Below are 14,961 nucleotides of genomic sequence, written 5' to 3' on the forward strand. Positions count from 1 at the left end.
CAATTTATCATCGTTATGATGATGATGATGATGATGATGATCATACGCGTGGATCAGATTAGACCTGCTCCAGCCATTCCGAGGATTAAGATTACAATGCTTACTTTAACATTCATGTACTATTTACATTTCGTGTGTGACGTATGTCTTGTGAGTAATGCCAGATTTAGAATTTAATTACTCATATAGCACCGCGCTTGGGGGTAGAGGGCGCCCCCTGTTGACTATAGTCGCTACTACTACTATTGAAGCACACTCGCTGATGAATCTCTCCATTTTTTAAAAGCATATATACATATGTACACATACAAACATATATGTATGTGTGATTGATCGGAGCTCCAAAAATCCTAATCACCTAAAACAAAAACAAAAAATGCAGCGTTAAAGGGGATTTGCGTTCATGCGTTAAGAATTCATTATGAAAACCGAAAACATACATCATGCCATTTTTAAAATAATGTCTTGCTGTTCAATTATTTCTTTCTATAAATCTAAAAAAACTGTTCGATACATCATGTCATGTTCAAAATGTCTTACTATGCACGGTGCAAAACGGTGTCTCACTACATCACGTCAAATTGAAATGTTTTACTCAACATCGAGTCAGAAAATGACATTGCTCATGGTCGGGGTTTCAAAGTAGGGCATCAAGCTATTGACATCATGTCCTACAGATCGATTGTGATCGGCTGCAAAAAAAAAAAAGGCTCTCCAGACCTGCACTTCATTGGGTCCTGTTCAAATGATGTCATCAACATGATTTCTTACTATGCAACACTATGCCTTCACTTGTGTCATATTTCTATATGTCATTGTTGCCTTGTGAGCCTCTTTTCTTATTCGTTTTTTTTTTTTCACCTTTACCTACAAAAGTCCTAAAATCAAAACTGGCCCTTGAACACACCATTTTGGCATATATTACGCTACAGTCTGAATATCATCAACTACCGTACACTGGCTGTGCTCAATTATTCATCACTGACATGTGCCAAGGGCCACCCGGAGGTCCGGGCCCCAGCGGAGGTTCAGGCGATGTCGTGTCGCCGTACTTCTGAGCTGTGACTCGTGCTAACAGCCCACCTTTAATGCTCCCCTGCTAGTGCTAGCGCTACTCGCCCTTAAAGCTAACGTGAATTAGCGCATCCCCGAGGAAACGGCTTGAGACGCCGCCGCCGCCGCCTGTCGGACAAACGTGCCACTTTGGAGACGCTTGGCTGGAAGTGACGCTTGGCTAGTCACAACCCAGACAGGATGCCCAAAATGAACCTTTTTATATTTCACTTTCGATGATCTCCAGACATGGGAAGAAACCAAGTACAAATACTCTGTCTGCTACTCGGAGTATTTTTTATTCACGGCGTAAAGATGTGGTATGCTTTGGAACAGGCATCCAACACGTCCAAATATTTGGGCATATCACACGTTTCCGAGCGTCCGAGTTTTCCAAAGCCTCGCCCGCCGCACAGTGGGAAACGGCGGTGGCTTTTATTGGCGGCCAGAGTATAGCGTGGCGGCCGTGTTAATGGCGGCGGCAACGGCGGCGGATGGCGGGCAGCTGCTTCCTTCAATGTTTGATGCTCTCAGCTCGGCACAGCTGCTGCGCAAATGAGAGTTCATATTGCAGGGGGCGCCGTCCAGCCCGGGCGCGGGCGGTCGCTCGGACGGGCGGGCGGGGTATGTCGCATGCTCTCAATGTCAACACCGCCGCCCCACAGCGGGGTGACGGCGCCGAAGATGAGGGCCATCGTGAGGATGATGATGGTGGCGGCGATGAAGGTGCGGAGGACGTCTCGTCGCATCTCCCTCACGCCGGGGGGAAATGTTCATTTTTTTTATGGGTTGGCATGAAAAATGAACACGATGGCACTCACGCGCGTGCTAATACTGCGCCGGTGTTAAACATCAGCACATGTTCGCATCGTTGGGATGCTGTTGCCGTGGCAACGGGGGGCAGCAAAACGCTAAATCCAATTGGAAGAGACTCGAGCTGGCAATGGAAACATGGACATTTATTATTTTTTTTTTTTTTTACATTTTCTTTTAACTTCATATAATGCAAAATCAAGTTAGGAATTATTTTTGCATTGTTATAATTTTACATAGAATAAAAACGTAATTTTTGTATTTTCTTTAAAGTACGCTCATGTTTTTGTCAATTTTCAATATTTCCACACTTTTCATCCCAAATTTTGGTATTTTTGGTAAACATTTTTTATATATCACACTGTACATTTTGTAATGAATGTTTTGTGAAAATTGTGTATTTTTGACTGATGTTTTCGAATATTTGTATACTTTTCTAATGTTGTACTCGTACTTTTTTTCATGTTATACTTCAGTATTTTTTCTAATACCTGTACTGTTTTGGAGTTGTATCATATGATTTGTATTATTTTCATTACGTTATAGAAATATTTTATTTATTTTTTATTTGTTGTAGTTTTTGTAATATTTGCATATCTGATTTTGTATAATATTGGTTGTATTTTACCCTCAAACTTATTTTTTTCTTGGTGCATTTGTCACCAATTATGTATATTTCTTCTGCTTTCACTGTTTAATATTTTTCGAAATTTCCCAATATTTGTCTTGTTTTTTAAAAATGTGCTCCTAATGTTTTTGCATTAAAAACAAAACCGTTTTAATTATTTTCATTTTACAAATATTTTTGCATTTTGTATCTCATATGTTGCTATTGCCTAATGCTTTTGAAATATTTTGGCATTTATATTACTCATTGCGCATTATTCAGTTTTTTTTTCGTCTATGATTTCGTCTAACACTATATTTTTGTATTTTTCCCTGAATGTTTTGTATTAATGCTTATATTTTTGTATTTCTATTTGCTGTACTATTTTTCTTAGTATATTGGGGAGAAAAAAAATCTATATCTATAGACAGAGAGAATATGTTAGCAACAAATACAAAAATTGGTCTGAATATTTTTCATTGAAACCCAAATATTATTTTTTTGTGGATTTTTCCACATTATGTTGTATTTGTTTGTTTTACTTTGAGCTTGGTCAGCTTGTGCGAGTGTACCTAACATTTTGACAGGTAAAGAAACATTTGTAAGATGCGGTTGATGGACGTCTTTTCAATTGCTGGCAACATGGACATGGACACTTTTCTTTGTCTTCGTCACGCTGCTAATGAACAACGTCATTCGGGTCCTGAACTTGATGATCACGCGTATCTATCGTGTAATGGCAATCATCTGCTGACTCCACGTAATTACAAAATGAGTCTTGCTGGAGAATTTCACCTTTTTTTTTTTTTTTTTTTTTTTTTTTTTGGGGGGATTGACAGAAGCTTGTCTCCCTGAGGCGCAGTGAAAAAATAAAAGGTGTGCATATTTTTAATGATGTCTTTTAATGGTGGCTTGTTTTAGCCCAAAGCGGGTCAGCGCAAAACATTTTTTCAACGAAATGAGTCGCTTCAAGCTGCGTTACGTTGTTTTTATTAAACAAGCTTATTGTTCACTGCGGGCTATTCTTAAAATTGAACACTTGAATCACGTCTCTTCATTTGGCAAGTATGTTTTTTTTTTTTACTTAAAAATACAGTGTTTTGAAAATTTGGTTTGGATTAATTACGAAACGTAAAAGATATTATTATCTAATGGATTTAAGGTATAATAAATGACAACTAATGAAGCACATTGTGTTAATTAAGTCACGTCAATATTGTTAAAAAGAAGAGTCATGCCCTTTTCTTGTTTTGATTCAATATTCTACCGCATCTTGTGCACGTCCATATTGTTTTTTCATCCATCTGAACTTTTAACAAGTTGTTTGTGTTCTCTTTGTGACATTAACTGAGGCTGCTGTCAAAAGTTAATAATAAAAAATAAAAAAAATGTGATCCTCTCATTCCAATCCAATTTTAACATGAATGATTTTAATGTTTTGGGTTTTTTTTTTTTTCCATTCCTCAGGCTTTTTTCCTGCTAAGCCTCCAAACTTCCTGCTAATCCTGTACGGTGGAATCTCCTTTGGCCAACAAACAGGATCATCAACATCAACTCAATTATGATGCAAACATCCAATATGATTGTTGGAACAAAGGCGGAAGGGGGGGCCGGGCCGCATGGTGGGATTTAGTCCCAATGTCCAATCTGGTTTTTGTGTGCGCCTGCCATGTATTTAAGAATACATATTTAAGTATATAAGAATTTCACTCAAAATTATATACTTTTTTTAAAACGATATAAAAACATCACTTGCACTCATGATACAAGTTCATATGTATAAAATATGTATAAAATATTGATGTATTATGGAAGTACACTATTTGAATTTTTTTTTTAATATATATTTACTTATTTCATTATTTTCAGTTATCATTTTCATTTAAAAAAAAAAACTGATTTTTCACATGTACGAAGTACATTTATATTTGGGTATTTTTACTTGAGAAAATATATCAATAGAAATGTTTTTTAATAGTTGGCCATTATGTTAAAAAACTAGAAAAATATTTTTGCTTTTTTTTTCAGTTTAAAAAAAAAGTAACTTTTAGGAAACTAAATTTTGTAAAAACTCATTTCGCAATACTTGCCAAAGGAACTAAATTTGGTATATTATTCCATTTTGCTATATGTTCTTATGATGTATTAAAAAATACAAAAACTATTCCGCTTCCAAGGCCACAATTACTAAAAGTATGACTTCAACTGCCACAAAGTGCAAAGCGTTTTCAGTAATCGTACAAAGTCGCAATGATTTAACGACAGCAAGCGTACTTCACGACGACGCCAAAAAAAGATTGATCGGCGTCATTGGGCCAAATGAAAACGATTACGGAAACGCAGGCTCGTTAAAATGACCCACTCAATTAAAAAATGACCACCAGACGCAGCAATTATTAAAGACATGATATATAAAAAGGAATGATTATTAAAGACATTACATGTCGGAAAGTAAGTCAGGTGACCTTGTGGGAAGAACAGGGTCGGAAACGCATACACTTCCGCTACCCGACAAACCTACGTGACGACATTGCTGGCTGTGTCGCAAAGTCACTACGATACGTTGCTAAAATACGTCACTAATCTTCATCGCTAAAATATGCCACAACTTCACTAAACGTCATCATTAAGATGTCACTAACGTATGTGGGTAAGCTACATCGCTAAACTGCATCACTAAGCAAGGTTGTTAAGATATGTCGCAATGTCACGAAGCTATGTCGTTAAATTACATAGCGAAGCTACATTGCTACCTTGCTAAGCTATGTCGCCACATCATTAAGATATGTTGTGCAACTTCATGGTTAATCTGCATTAATCTTAAAACTGTGGAAATTAAATAATCCTGTTTGTTTATCACTTTTACAATGACAGTCAAAAAGACAAGAAGTAAAAGTGCAGATTTTTTTGAATGAGAGTTTGAACTGTTTGAATTTATCTGTCCCTGGGTCAAACCGTGGCCATCACCCAAAAATGTATTACAGGTGATGTTTTAAATCACATTTGACCATTCTTAACGGTGGTTATATATTTACAGATGATGGGAAAAAAAAAAAAAATCCGACTTATAAATGTATTCATTTAGGTTGGCATTTACTAGTTTGTAAAAAAAAAAAAAAAAATACATAGCTAAACATATTTATGTAGAGATATATAAAAACAAAGACAAAAAAATACATTGTATACTTAGAAAGGTAGGAAACTTTAAAAGTTTTATGGTGACATTCAATGGTTCGGACGCTTGTAACCCTCCCAATAATTAAAGACCGATTTTTTTTCAAATGATTGTTTTGATTATGGATGAAAAATGCAATTTTGGAAAGTAAGGTGTTTTGTTTACACAAGGTCAAACAATGATTCTAATCAATTTTTGAAAACCTTGACCTCATTAATACACAGTAAGCTTTTAAATCCAAATTGTGACATTTCACACCTTTCATCCATAAACATGTTTTGGCTGGAGACACTTTGTTCCCTTTGCATGTCCAAGGTGACAAACATGTTGATGTCCATTTTTATAATTAGTCCGCATGCTAGCGTGCGGAGCTAACGGCTAGCGGTAGATCAGATTAACCGCTAGCGTGCGGAGCTAAAAGGAGATCAGATGAACCGGTTGGAGGTGAATACATTCGCCTGTGACCACGGAGAGCCTGGCGGACCAATCGGGGGGGCGGGGCGGGGGGCAACGTGGCTCGACACCTTTCACCCACTTTGCCCTTCACTGAGGATCAAGCGTTGCTAATCCTTTTTTTTTTTTTTGCTCCATTCGTCAAAAACAGATTGGATCCATCAGCAAATTGCGCCGTTATATGGAAACAATTTCAATATTTTTGCACCACTTACTGGGGCTGAAATTGGCAAAATAGCGCCACATCATGTAGAAAATGGCAGACTTCTTTCAGCTATGGCTACTTGACGCTCTACTTTGTTGGTCTAATAATGATGGAAATTATCGAATTTCATGTTGTGAGGTATGGACTGAATTCTCCCCCCCCAAAAAATCCTTCAGCAGTTACTGAGCCGATTTTTCTCAACTAAAATGGCTGCTTCAAGCCAAAACGGCAGAAGTGCTCTATCTTTTCCGGCATAGTGTTTTGAGACTTTTTGGTGGCCCTACTCGTGATAGACATGTCTACGAAATGTCATGTTACTGCGTCAAACTACTCGCTTCAATTCCTTGGGAGTCTTACCGAGAAGATTTTTGAAGGCGGTTGGCCAACATGGCAGCTTCAAACAGAAATGGAAATCTTCCTGTATCATTTTGAAAATGGCTGAGACTTTTTTTGTGGTTCTACTCATGCCTAACAAATTTCAAAGATTCTACGTTTGGCTAACAGAGGGCAAAGACAGTAAATAGACAAAAGCAAGTATTTAGATTTTCAAATGCATTTAAAATGAAGAAACAGAAAATTCATTTTTTTGTGCATCTACTCATGATGAACAGGAGTACCAAATGTTATGTGATTATGTGAATCGGGCTTTGGAGGCCTCTTTGGGGGCCTTTGTTGAAGGAGACTGTCTTTGAAGTATCCTTCAAAATAGCCACTTTGAAACAAAATGGCAGCCACCCTGTGTTTTTTCAGGCATGGCTTCTTGAAAGGTTTTGGTGGGTCTACTTATAGGAGACATGGCTATCTAATTTAAAAAGCCGGTGGTTAAAATGTTTATCCATAGCTATATAAACGTCCACATTTCTTTCTTGTCTACATGCTTTCATTGGCCGGCGACAAGGGGCTAAAAATAGTCTTGTTTGTATTTCAGTTCGGCTCACAATCAGTTTCCCCCGCCGCCCGTCGAGGCGGCAGCGTGCTCACATTAGCGCCATTTCCAAACATCTGCTGACCGAGTCAGAAGCGATCTGCTGCCTCTCGCGCCAGCCCGACGTGACATCATCACCATCCTCATGCTCATCAACAACACCTCCGGACACGCTCCCCCTCCGCCTTCATTAAAGCGCCACGCAGAGAGCTTCCGGCAAGGTGACTGCAGCCCCGACAACCCCCCCCCCCCCCGCCCCAACCCTCCACCCGCCTACCGCCAGCATTCCCTGCCGTGCGATTGGCTCACAGGCCCGTCCGTCAGCTGCCTACTCGGTTGAGCTCGGGTTCAGGCGGGCGGCAGAAGCGCAAACGAGGCCAGCCGGGAGCTGACGGACGGGCGACTTGATGTTGTAGCTTTAGCATTAGCAATCCGACTCCCTGGAACACAAACCCACCACGGCAGGGGATCCCGCCGAGACTGTGCTGCAAACGCATTGAGCGAAGAACGCAAGGCCCTTTCTATTAGCATGTGGCTATGATGGCTAGCACAAAGGAGAGACGGATGAGACAGTTGGATGGGAGGATGGAATTTTAGATAAAGGAATACATCTATGGCTGGATGACGGACACACAGATAGATCCGATTAGATGGATGGAAATATAGACCCTTCATTAATTCCAACACAGGCATACTGAGATAATCTATCTTAGCTAGCCGAGTTGGCCAAACTCGCCAGTGACCGCGCATAGCAAGGAGGCCTCGTTTTAGTAGTAGAAAGTTGACAGCATTTTGGAAACCAAGCTAACAAAATGATTTTTTACAGCTAATACAAGCACAATTTGCCCCACGGACAGTTAGTAGGCCCTTGTGTTAGCAGGATAATGTTAGCATTGTGTAAACAAGCTAAGAGTGTATGTAGGCAACTGGAGCTAGCTTAGTTGGCTAAGACTTAGCAGGACGATGGATGGATAGATGGATGGATGATAAAGGGGTAAATGGAAAGATCAACAGATGGACCATTGGTGTGGATACTTTCCCGTCCCGATTGCGTCTCAACTCTTAACGAGCTGGAAGGCGGCGCGGCCCTCTGCCTTGGAGGAGGTCCGCCAAGTATGGTTTTCCCGCCGGCACCTGTGCAAACGAGGGCAACCCGGCGAGCCAGACGGCTGGGGCGGGCGTCACGCTGTCAAAACACAACCTTGTGGCACCGGCTCAGCGGCGGATTTAGCGGCTAGCTGTTAGCTGCCGCGCCGCCTGCCTCGCCTTGAAAATAGACGCCGGCAAAGTCCCGAGCGCGCCGCCGCCCTCAGGCACCGCTTGGCTTCCAGGCGGGCAAATACCGGTGGCACACTCTGACCAAATTCTACCAGTTATAGACAAAAAAGATGCACTGGTTGCCAGTCAATATCCCTGGCTTCAAATGCTAATTTGAAACCACAACCCTTGGTTACAGGTCAGAATTTGAAACCGAAAAGTAAAAGTTAACTTGAAACTATAACCCTGTCTTGAAATCCTCATTTGAAACACATAGACTTGAGACCCGACTTGAAACGCTAACCCAGGCTTAAAACCCTAACATGCAACGCTAACCTTTGTTTATAAAGAATTGGACTTTTAATTTCACAAACCTAACATAAGTTTGAAAGCCTAACCTCAGTTGAAAGCGCACACTTGGCTTTCCAAACAGGGTTAGGTTTGGAGTGAGTTACATGCACACAAACAAATACACAGCAGCATCAAATGCATGTGCACACACACACACACACACGCACACACACACACATCGCACGCACATGCGAACAAAGCAGAAGGTGCGCGAGTGCATATTTTTTTCTAAATGCGAGACCTGATTTTTGAGGCGATCGAGACCTTGGAGGAATCATATGTGTGTGCGCGCGTGTGTGTGTGTGTGTGTGTGTTCACCACGCCTCCGGTGACTGGACAGAGGGTTGCACATTGTCCACTCTGTCCAAACACACACACACACACACACACACACACACACACACAAACAGCAGTGTATAATGGCGCTCCCTGTCGGGCCACATAAATCTGCAAGGGCCCAATTAAAGATCCCCCTTAGCGTGTTCACCACCAGCACATGCGTGTAAATATGGACAGAAAACAACCCACACGCACACACACAAATAGCTCGCTTTACACTCAATATGTATTTGAAATACAACGCTTGACTTTTTCTTTTTCTTTTCGAAAAAGTACACATTTGGTGAAAAATGCGCTTTGAAGACAAACACAACAATCATTCAATCGACATGTCTCTGGTGATGCCTTTGATGACGTCATACAATTATACGTAACAATAATTGAAGACTTTGGAACGTATTTGTATGGATCATGTAACTAATTGGTGGTTTTTTGGGGGGCAAGTGACAAAATGTCCGTCAGAAGACGTGGCACGTGGAAGTGTGGCTTGATGAGTCGCTAAAGAAATAATTATTAGACGGGTATGGACACATCCCTATCCTAAATCTACAGCAGCATAACAAAAATCAATAAATAAAAGTATAAAAACTATGAGCTACCGGAAGTTGTATTTTGATGTCGTAGGGAATAAATAAATTAAGTTAATATTGAATTCATCTTGCCAAAATGAGTGCTAAATAGAAGTTGTGTAGAATAAAATGTAAAACACTAAAATATATTCCATCCATGGGTATAAAAATACGCATTAAAATTTTTATTTACGTCAAGTCTGAAACGAAAATATCTACAAAGGGCATTAAGAAAAAATACAATCAGTAACAAAGGTTTGAGCAAAAAAATCCTGATAATGTTCCAAAAAATTATTTTGTGTTTTAAGAACAAATTCATATAGTTTGATCACTAACGCTAACAACGCTTAGAAAAAAAAAGAGCCTGCTATTGTGTGAATGCAAAATGGCTGCCTCATCATGCCACTTCAGCTCACCGATCCCTCTGGTGTATTGCAACAATATCATGAGGCACTTGACCAAGGAATTACCGATAAAGACAGCTTGAGTGACAAAGAGGGGCTGTTTGTAAAAGAACCACAAAAGAAAAAAAAAAAAGAATTCTGAAGACATTAAGATGCATTTGCGTTATGCGTTTTCATGGGAAAAGCGTATGAAGCAATAGCAGAAAAATCCAATGTATCTCAAAACAATCGTGCAAATTGTGAAACTTTATTTGGGACATAAAAGGGTTAAGACGTTTTGGGATTAAAAGTATGGGTGGGGGAAAAAAAAAACCATCTTCGAAACAATTACAACCCTGATAACAACTGCCAATATTTCAAATACTCAGGTCAGCAGATAGATTGAAAAGCAGTGCGCTACGTCTTGACCGTTGCTGGTTCAATGATAGGAAACTGGAGCCATAGACTAGTCGTAGAAAAATCTTGCGAATAAAATACAATTTCAAAAAACATGTGGTCAGATTAAGTCTTGAATAGAAACTGTACAATCTTAAAAATGTCATGTTTCATACATTTTATTTGAGTAATATATTAAAATAGTTTATCATGATTGAAAAGGGGTCTTTTATAACTCAGTTCAAACTTTGGTCAAATGGTCCGACGTAGAAGCCGCCGCACGTCGGGACGCTCCCGACGAGCGGCGAACAAAGGAATAATAATTAGACGGGTATGTCGGCGTTGACGGCGCTTGAGCTTATTTTTGGTGTCATGCGCTAAGGCGGTCGGGCGGGCGAGGGGCGGTCGGGCGAGGGGGCGCTCGGCCAGCCGCCACCGGTCATTGTCCATAGCGCTTGCCGTCAAAGGGGCGGCGGCCTTGTCAGCTTTTCCACTCCAATCTCCACGCGGCCCAATCGCAAAGTGACTGCGTCGTTCCGGCCTTTTTTCTTCACATGATCAAGAAGAAACAACAAGCGACCCCCCCCCCCCCCCCCGCCCCCCAAGCAACCTCCCCTTTGGGATCGGGGTTTCGGCACGCTAAGCAAAAATAGGCTACATCATTTCTGGAAATGAACAATACTTATCCGTCCGTCGCATCTGTTACTTTGGGTTTGCGTTTGGGGTGTGGACAGGCTCGACAACAAGGCGTCTCCCCCTTTTGGCTCTTTTATTTTTTTTTTGGCTTGTTTTTTTTTTTTTGTCTTGTCTTGTCTGCTGTCAGTCATGCAGGTCATGTGAATCGGCAAAAGTTGGATGGAGGCAACTGGCATTTTCAGCTGGATATGAACCTCCCAAAATAGTCAGAACTTAATTTGTAACTTTAAAAAGTTTCTTAATTTTATTTTTTAATTACAAAAATAAACTTAAAATGTAGATGTAAAAAAGAAAAAAAATATATATATAGATATTATATATCGTCGCTGCCCTGTGAAAAACACTTATCTCCAATTTTAGAAACTTTTTAAAATTTCACTTTAATGCAATGTCTGTAATGCAGAAACGGAATTCCTGTAAAAATAAAATGAAAAAAATGGAGATAAGTGTTTTTCACATTACAGCAACAATATATATATATATATACATATATATATACATATATACATATATATACATATATGTACATATATGTACATATATATACATATATATACATCTGTAAAAGTGCATTTGTAAAAATATACTTAAATACATACATATATGTAGGTACACACACACACACACACATATATACTATATAAATATATATATATGTGCAACTATATAGTGTAACTGTAGGTAAGATTATTTTTTCTATCTCACTTGTCCCCGTTTTTCGGCAACGGGTCACTTCACGAGCATCTAATTATATTAATGAACCTTTCCATTCTTTGTTATCCTTAAAAAAAAAAAAAAAAAAAAAAAAAAAAGGAAGTTCATGCCTTGCTGAGCACCAGCACGTGTCAGGCAAACTCAAGGCATCAATCCTTCAAAGCCCCAACCATCCGACAGTCCGTCCATCCGTCCGTCCACGGCCCTGCCCGTGTTGCTCGCTCCCTCCGCCCAGGCAGGCCGGGCCCCGCGGCCCAAATATGCTCTATTAATTTCCTGGCGACAAACGGAGAGGCCAAACGTCTTGTCTTCAAATACATTCAAACATAAATAATCGTCATGTTGTCATAAAATCATTTTTAATTTGTTTTTTTATTCGTAATTTGCTGGATAAAGATATATATGCGGAATGTAAAAATATTTCATTTTATGTATTGTACAAAAACTAAAAAGAAATTAAATAGACATATTTCCAAAATATGTTTTGAGTATAAAAATATGACAAAACTCCATAAAAACGGTTTAAAACGCGGATTATAATGTCCTAAAATAACAGCGCATGCTCATTTGATTGCCAACTAAACGATGTGTAAGCTGACTTCAAGTGTGCCAAAGCAAATACAAAAAAACAGTCAATATTTCATCTTTGGTGGCGAAAATATTTCAAGGCAAAAGTCTGTACAAAGTGCAATATTTGAAGTGAAATTATTTTGGGCCGATGGATAAAACAAAGACTAATAATTAGACGGGTATGGTCGCAGCCCCCGCGGTGGGGTGGGGGCTACGCTCTATTAATTCCCTGATGACGGGCGGGCGGGCAGGAAGGTATCTTGGGAAGGGCAAAGTGTCGCCGGGCTCCGAAAACCTCGGGGGCGTCCGTCTTGTCCGTCCTGTCGCCCACCCGTCACGTGTGGGGAAGAAAAAAAAAAAAACGGACGCGGGCAGGCGGTTGGGCGAGTTCCACATTGACGAGACGTCGCCAAGAGGAAGACGAGCAGGATTGTCAGAAGGCCCCGCCCCCCTGCCCACCCCCCGCCAGGATTGTTCTGAAAAACTCTTCTTTGTTTTCCTTCAATATGCTCGCGATGCATTCAGTGTCCCGAAAAGATTGCGGGATAATAATAATAATAACAAAACAATCATCTCAATAAAAGTGGCGAGAACAATGTCAAAGTAAATATAAATATAGAAAAAGAGTGAAATTCTTCTCTGGTCCATGGCGGCGGCGCCTCGTCGTCATTTGCATCGTCTTCTAACGCCGAACGCGGCTGAAATTTACACAGCGACCCTGAAGACAACACAAACAAAATGACATCATTAGAAAAAACAAAAAACAAATTTATCATATAGGAGAGACCAAAATTATTGTTAACATAATTTCAATGTGTTACAGCTCCAGCTGTCATGGAATGTGCTATATAAATAAAACTGTATTGTATTGTATTGTATAAAACCGTTTTTGAAAAATAACACACGATTTCTCATTCACGTCTTCATTTAGTCCACAAAATACCATTTTATACATTATTATTATAATACATATAGAAGTGCATTATTGAGATCTAGAGGACATTTAAAAACTGATCATTTGTAACAACACAAATTAAGTAGCATAAATTCATATCTGTCATATACTTAATGCAGTCTATAAAACAATTTCACAAAAAAGGTCATTTGTTCTACAAAAAAGGCAAGCAAAGAATGAACAAATGACATCTGCGATACATTTTAATCAATAAAGCCGCTCTGATACAGATAAATATCATAAATAATTCATTTCAAATACTTGATAAACAAATCTAAGGTTGAGAATACATTTGAAATAGTTTTCAATGGAAAACACAGCCAAAATATTAATTATGCCTACAATAGATTTGAACAATATTTGATGGAAAAAAGTCCTAATGTCTTCCTTTTAGTGTGTGAATGTCGGACTGTGTGCGTGCGTGTGTGTGCACACCAACAGTTGTCCAGCCGACACCAAGAGGGAGCTCTCACACAGCGAATCCCTCAACAGCATGTAAGCATGCACGCGCGCACACCCACACACACACACACACACACACACGCACACACGAGCACGCGCACACGCACGCACACAGACAGACTGCAGCCAGACGTGTTGAAAGCCGAAAATCAACGGCATGGTGTCGTGCGGCGGTTCACATAGCTGACATTTGGTGTGGAATCACCTCCAGTGGTGGCAAGGAAACAAGTACAAATACTTTGTTACACCGCTTAAAGGGGGAACTAAATGCACTTAAAAACAAATCAAATCAAATGTGCCCCCAGTTGTCTAAACAGTCGAGTAATCCCCCCCCCACCATCGCAGGTTCTGTGTTTGCAGTCTCACGATTACGCTTATTTTTTTTTTTAATTCTTATTTTGTTCCTCCTCCCATTCACTTGGGGTGTAATTCCACTGTTGAGCACTCGAAACTGTTTCGTTTGACACGGTGAACATTTGAGAGAAGAAGAGTGAAAACAGGAAGTATTTGAGCTCAGTGTAGTTTTGCTGAAGACTGGTGAATGTCAAATCCTCTTCAGTCCTGCTTTTGCATCCAACAGAAAGTGACGGCTGTAGCGTCTTTTTTTTTTTTTTTTTTTTTTGGCCTACATCTTTGGGCATGACTTTTGATGAATATCATCAGATGATTTGTTTGTTCATTTGGAAAAAAATGGGATTCGCACATTGTACAATATTTTGGACTTGCGTATTATTTTAAAAATATATTTAAAGACCATTAAAAAAAAAACTAAGTGCCATAAATGCTATAAAAGCACGCCTCCCCTCCCATGAATTTCCAATTTATGTAATAAAGCCATCGGCAGCTCACGCTTCAAGTGTTTCCATCTTCCACTTTGACACAGTCTGAAAAATACAGGAAATATACACCTCAAATGTCACTGTAGCCTCAAACAAATTAGGAGACTTTAGCCTTGGCGGAGGCTTTTGGCGCTTTCGCTGCACTCCGGAATCTTCCACCACGGTTGGCTCACTATTTGGCAGGCGCGAGGTCAACAAC

At 39.9% G+C, this 14,961-nt stretch overlaps 1 protein-coding gene across 2 annotated transcripts in view; it reads right to left on the reverse strand.

Moving 5' to 3' along the window:
* Window positions 1–12,289: 12,289 nt before the first annotated feature.
* The window catches only part of antxr2a (ANTXR cell adhesion molecule 2a), a 59,757-nt gene continuing 57,085 nt past the window's right edge, over window positions 12,290–14,961 (reverse strand). For both annotated transcript variants that reach the window (XM_086031082.1, XM_086031081.1), the window contains one exon: window positions 12,290–13,224. In XM_086031082.1, coding sequence (XP_085887208.1) covers window positions 13,189–13,224 — 36 coding nt within the window. In that variant the 3' untranslated portion in view covers window positions 12,290–13,188. The remainder of the gene's footprint in view (window positions 13,225–14,961) is intronic.

The sequence above is a fragment of the Filicampus tigris genome, chromosome 5 (assembly GCF_054856515.1).
Source record: "Filicampus tigris isolate MCC_2025a chromosome 5, RoL_Ftig_1.0, whole genome shotgun sequence".
NCBI lineage: Eukaryota > Metazoa > Chordata > Actinopteri > Syngnathiformes > Syngnathidae > Filicampus > Filicampus tigris.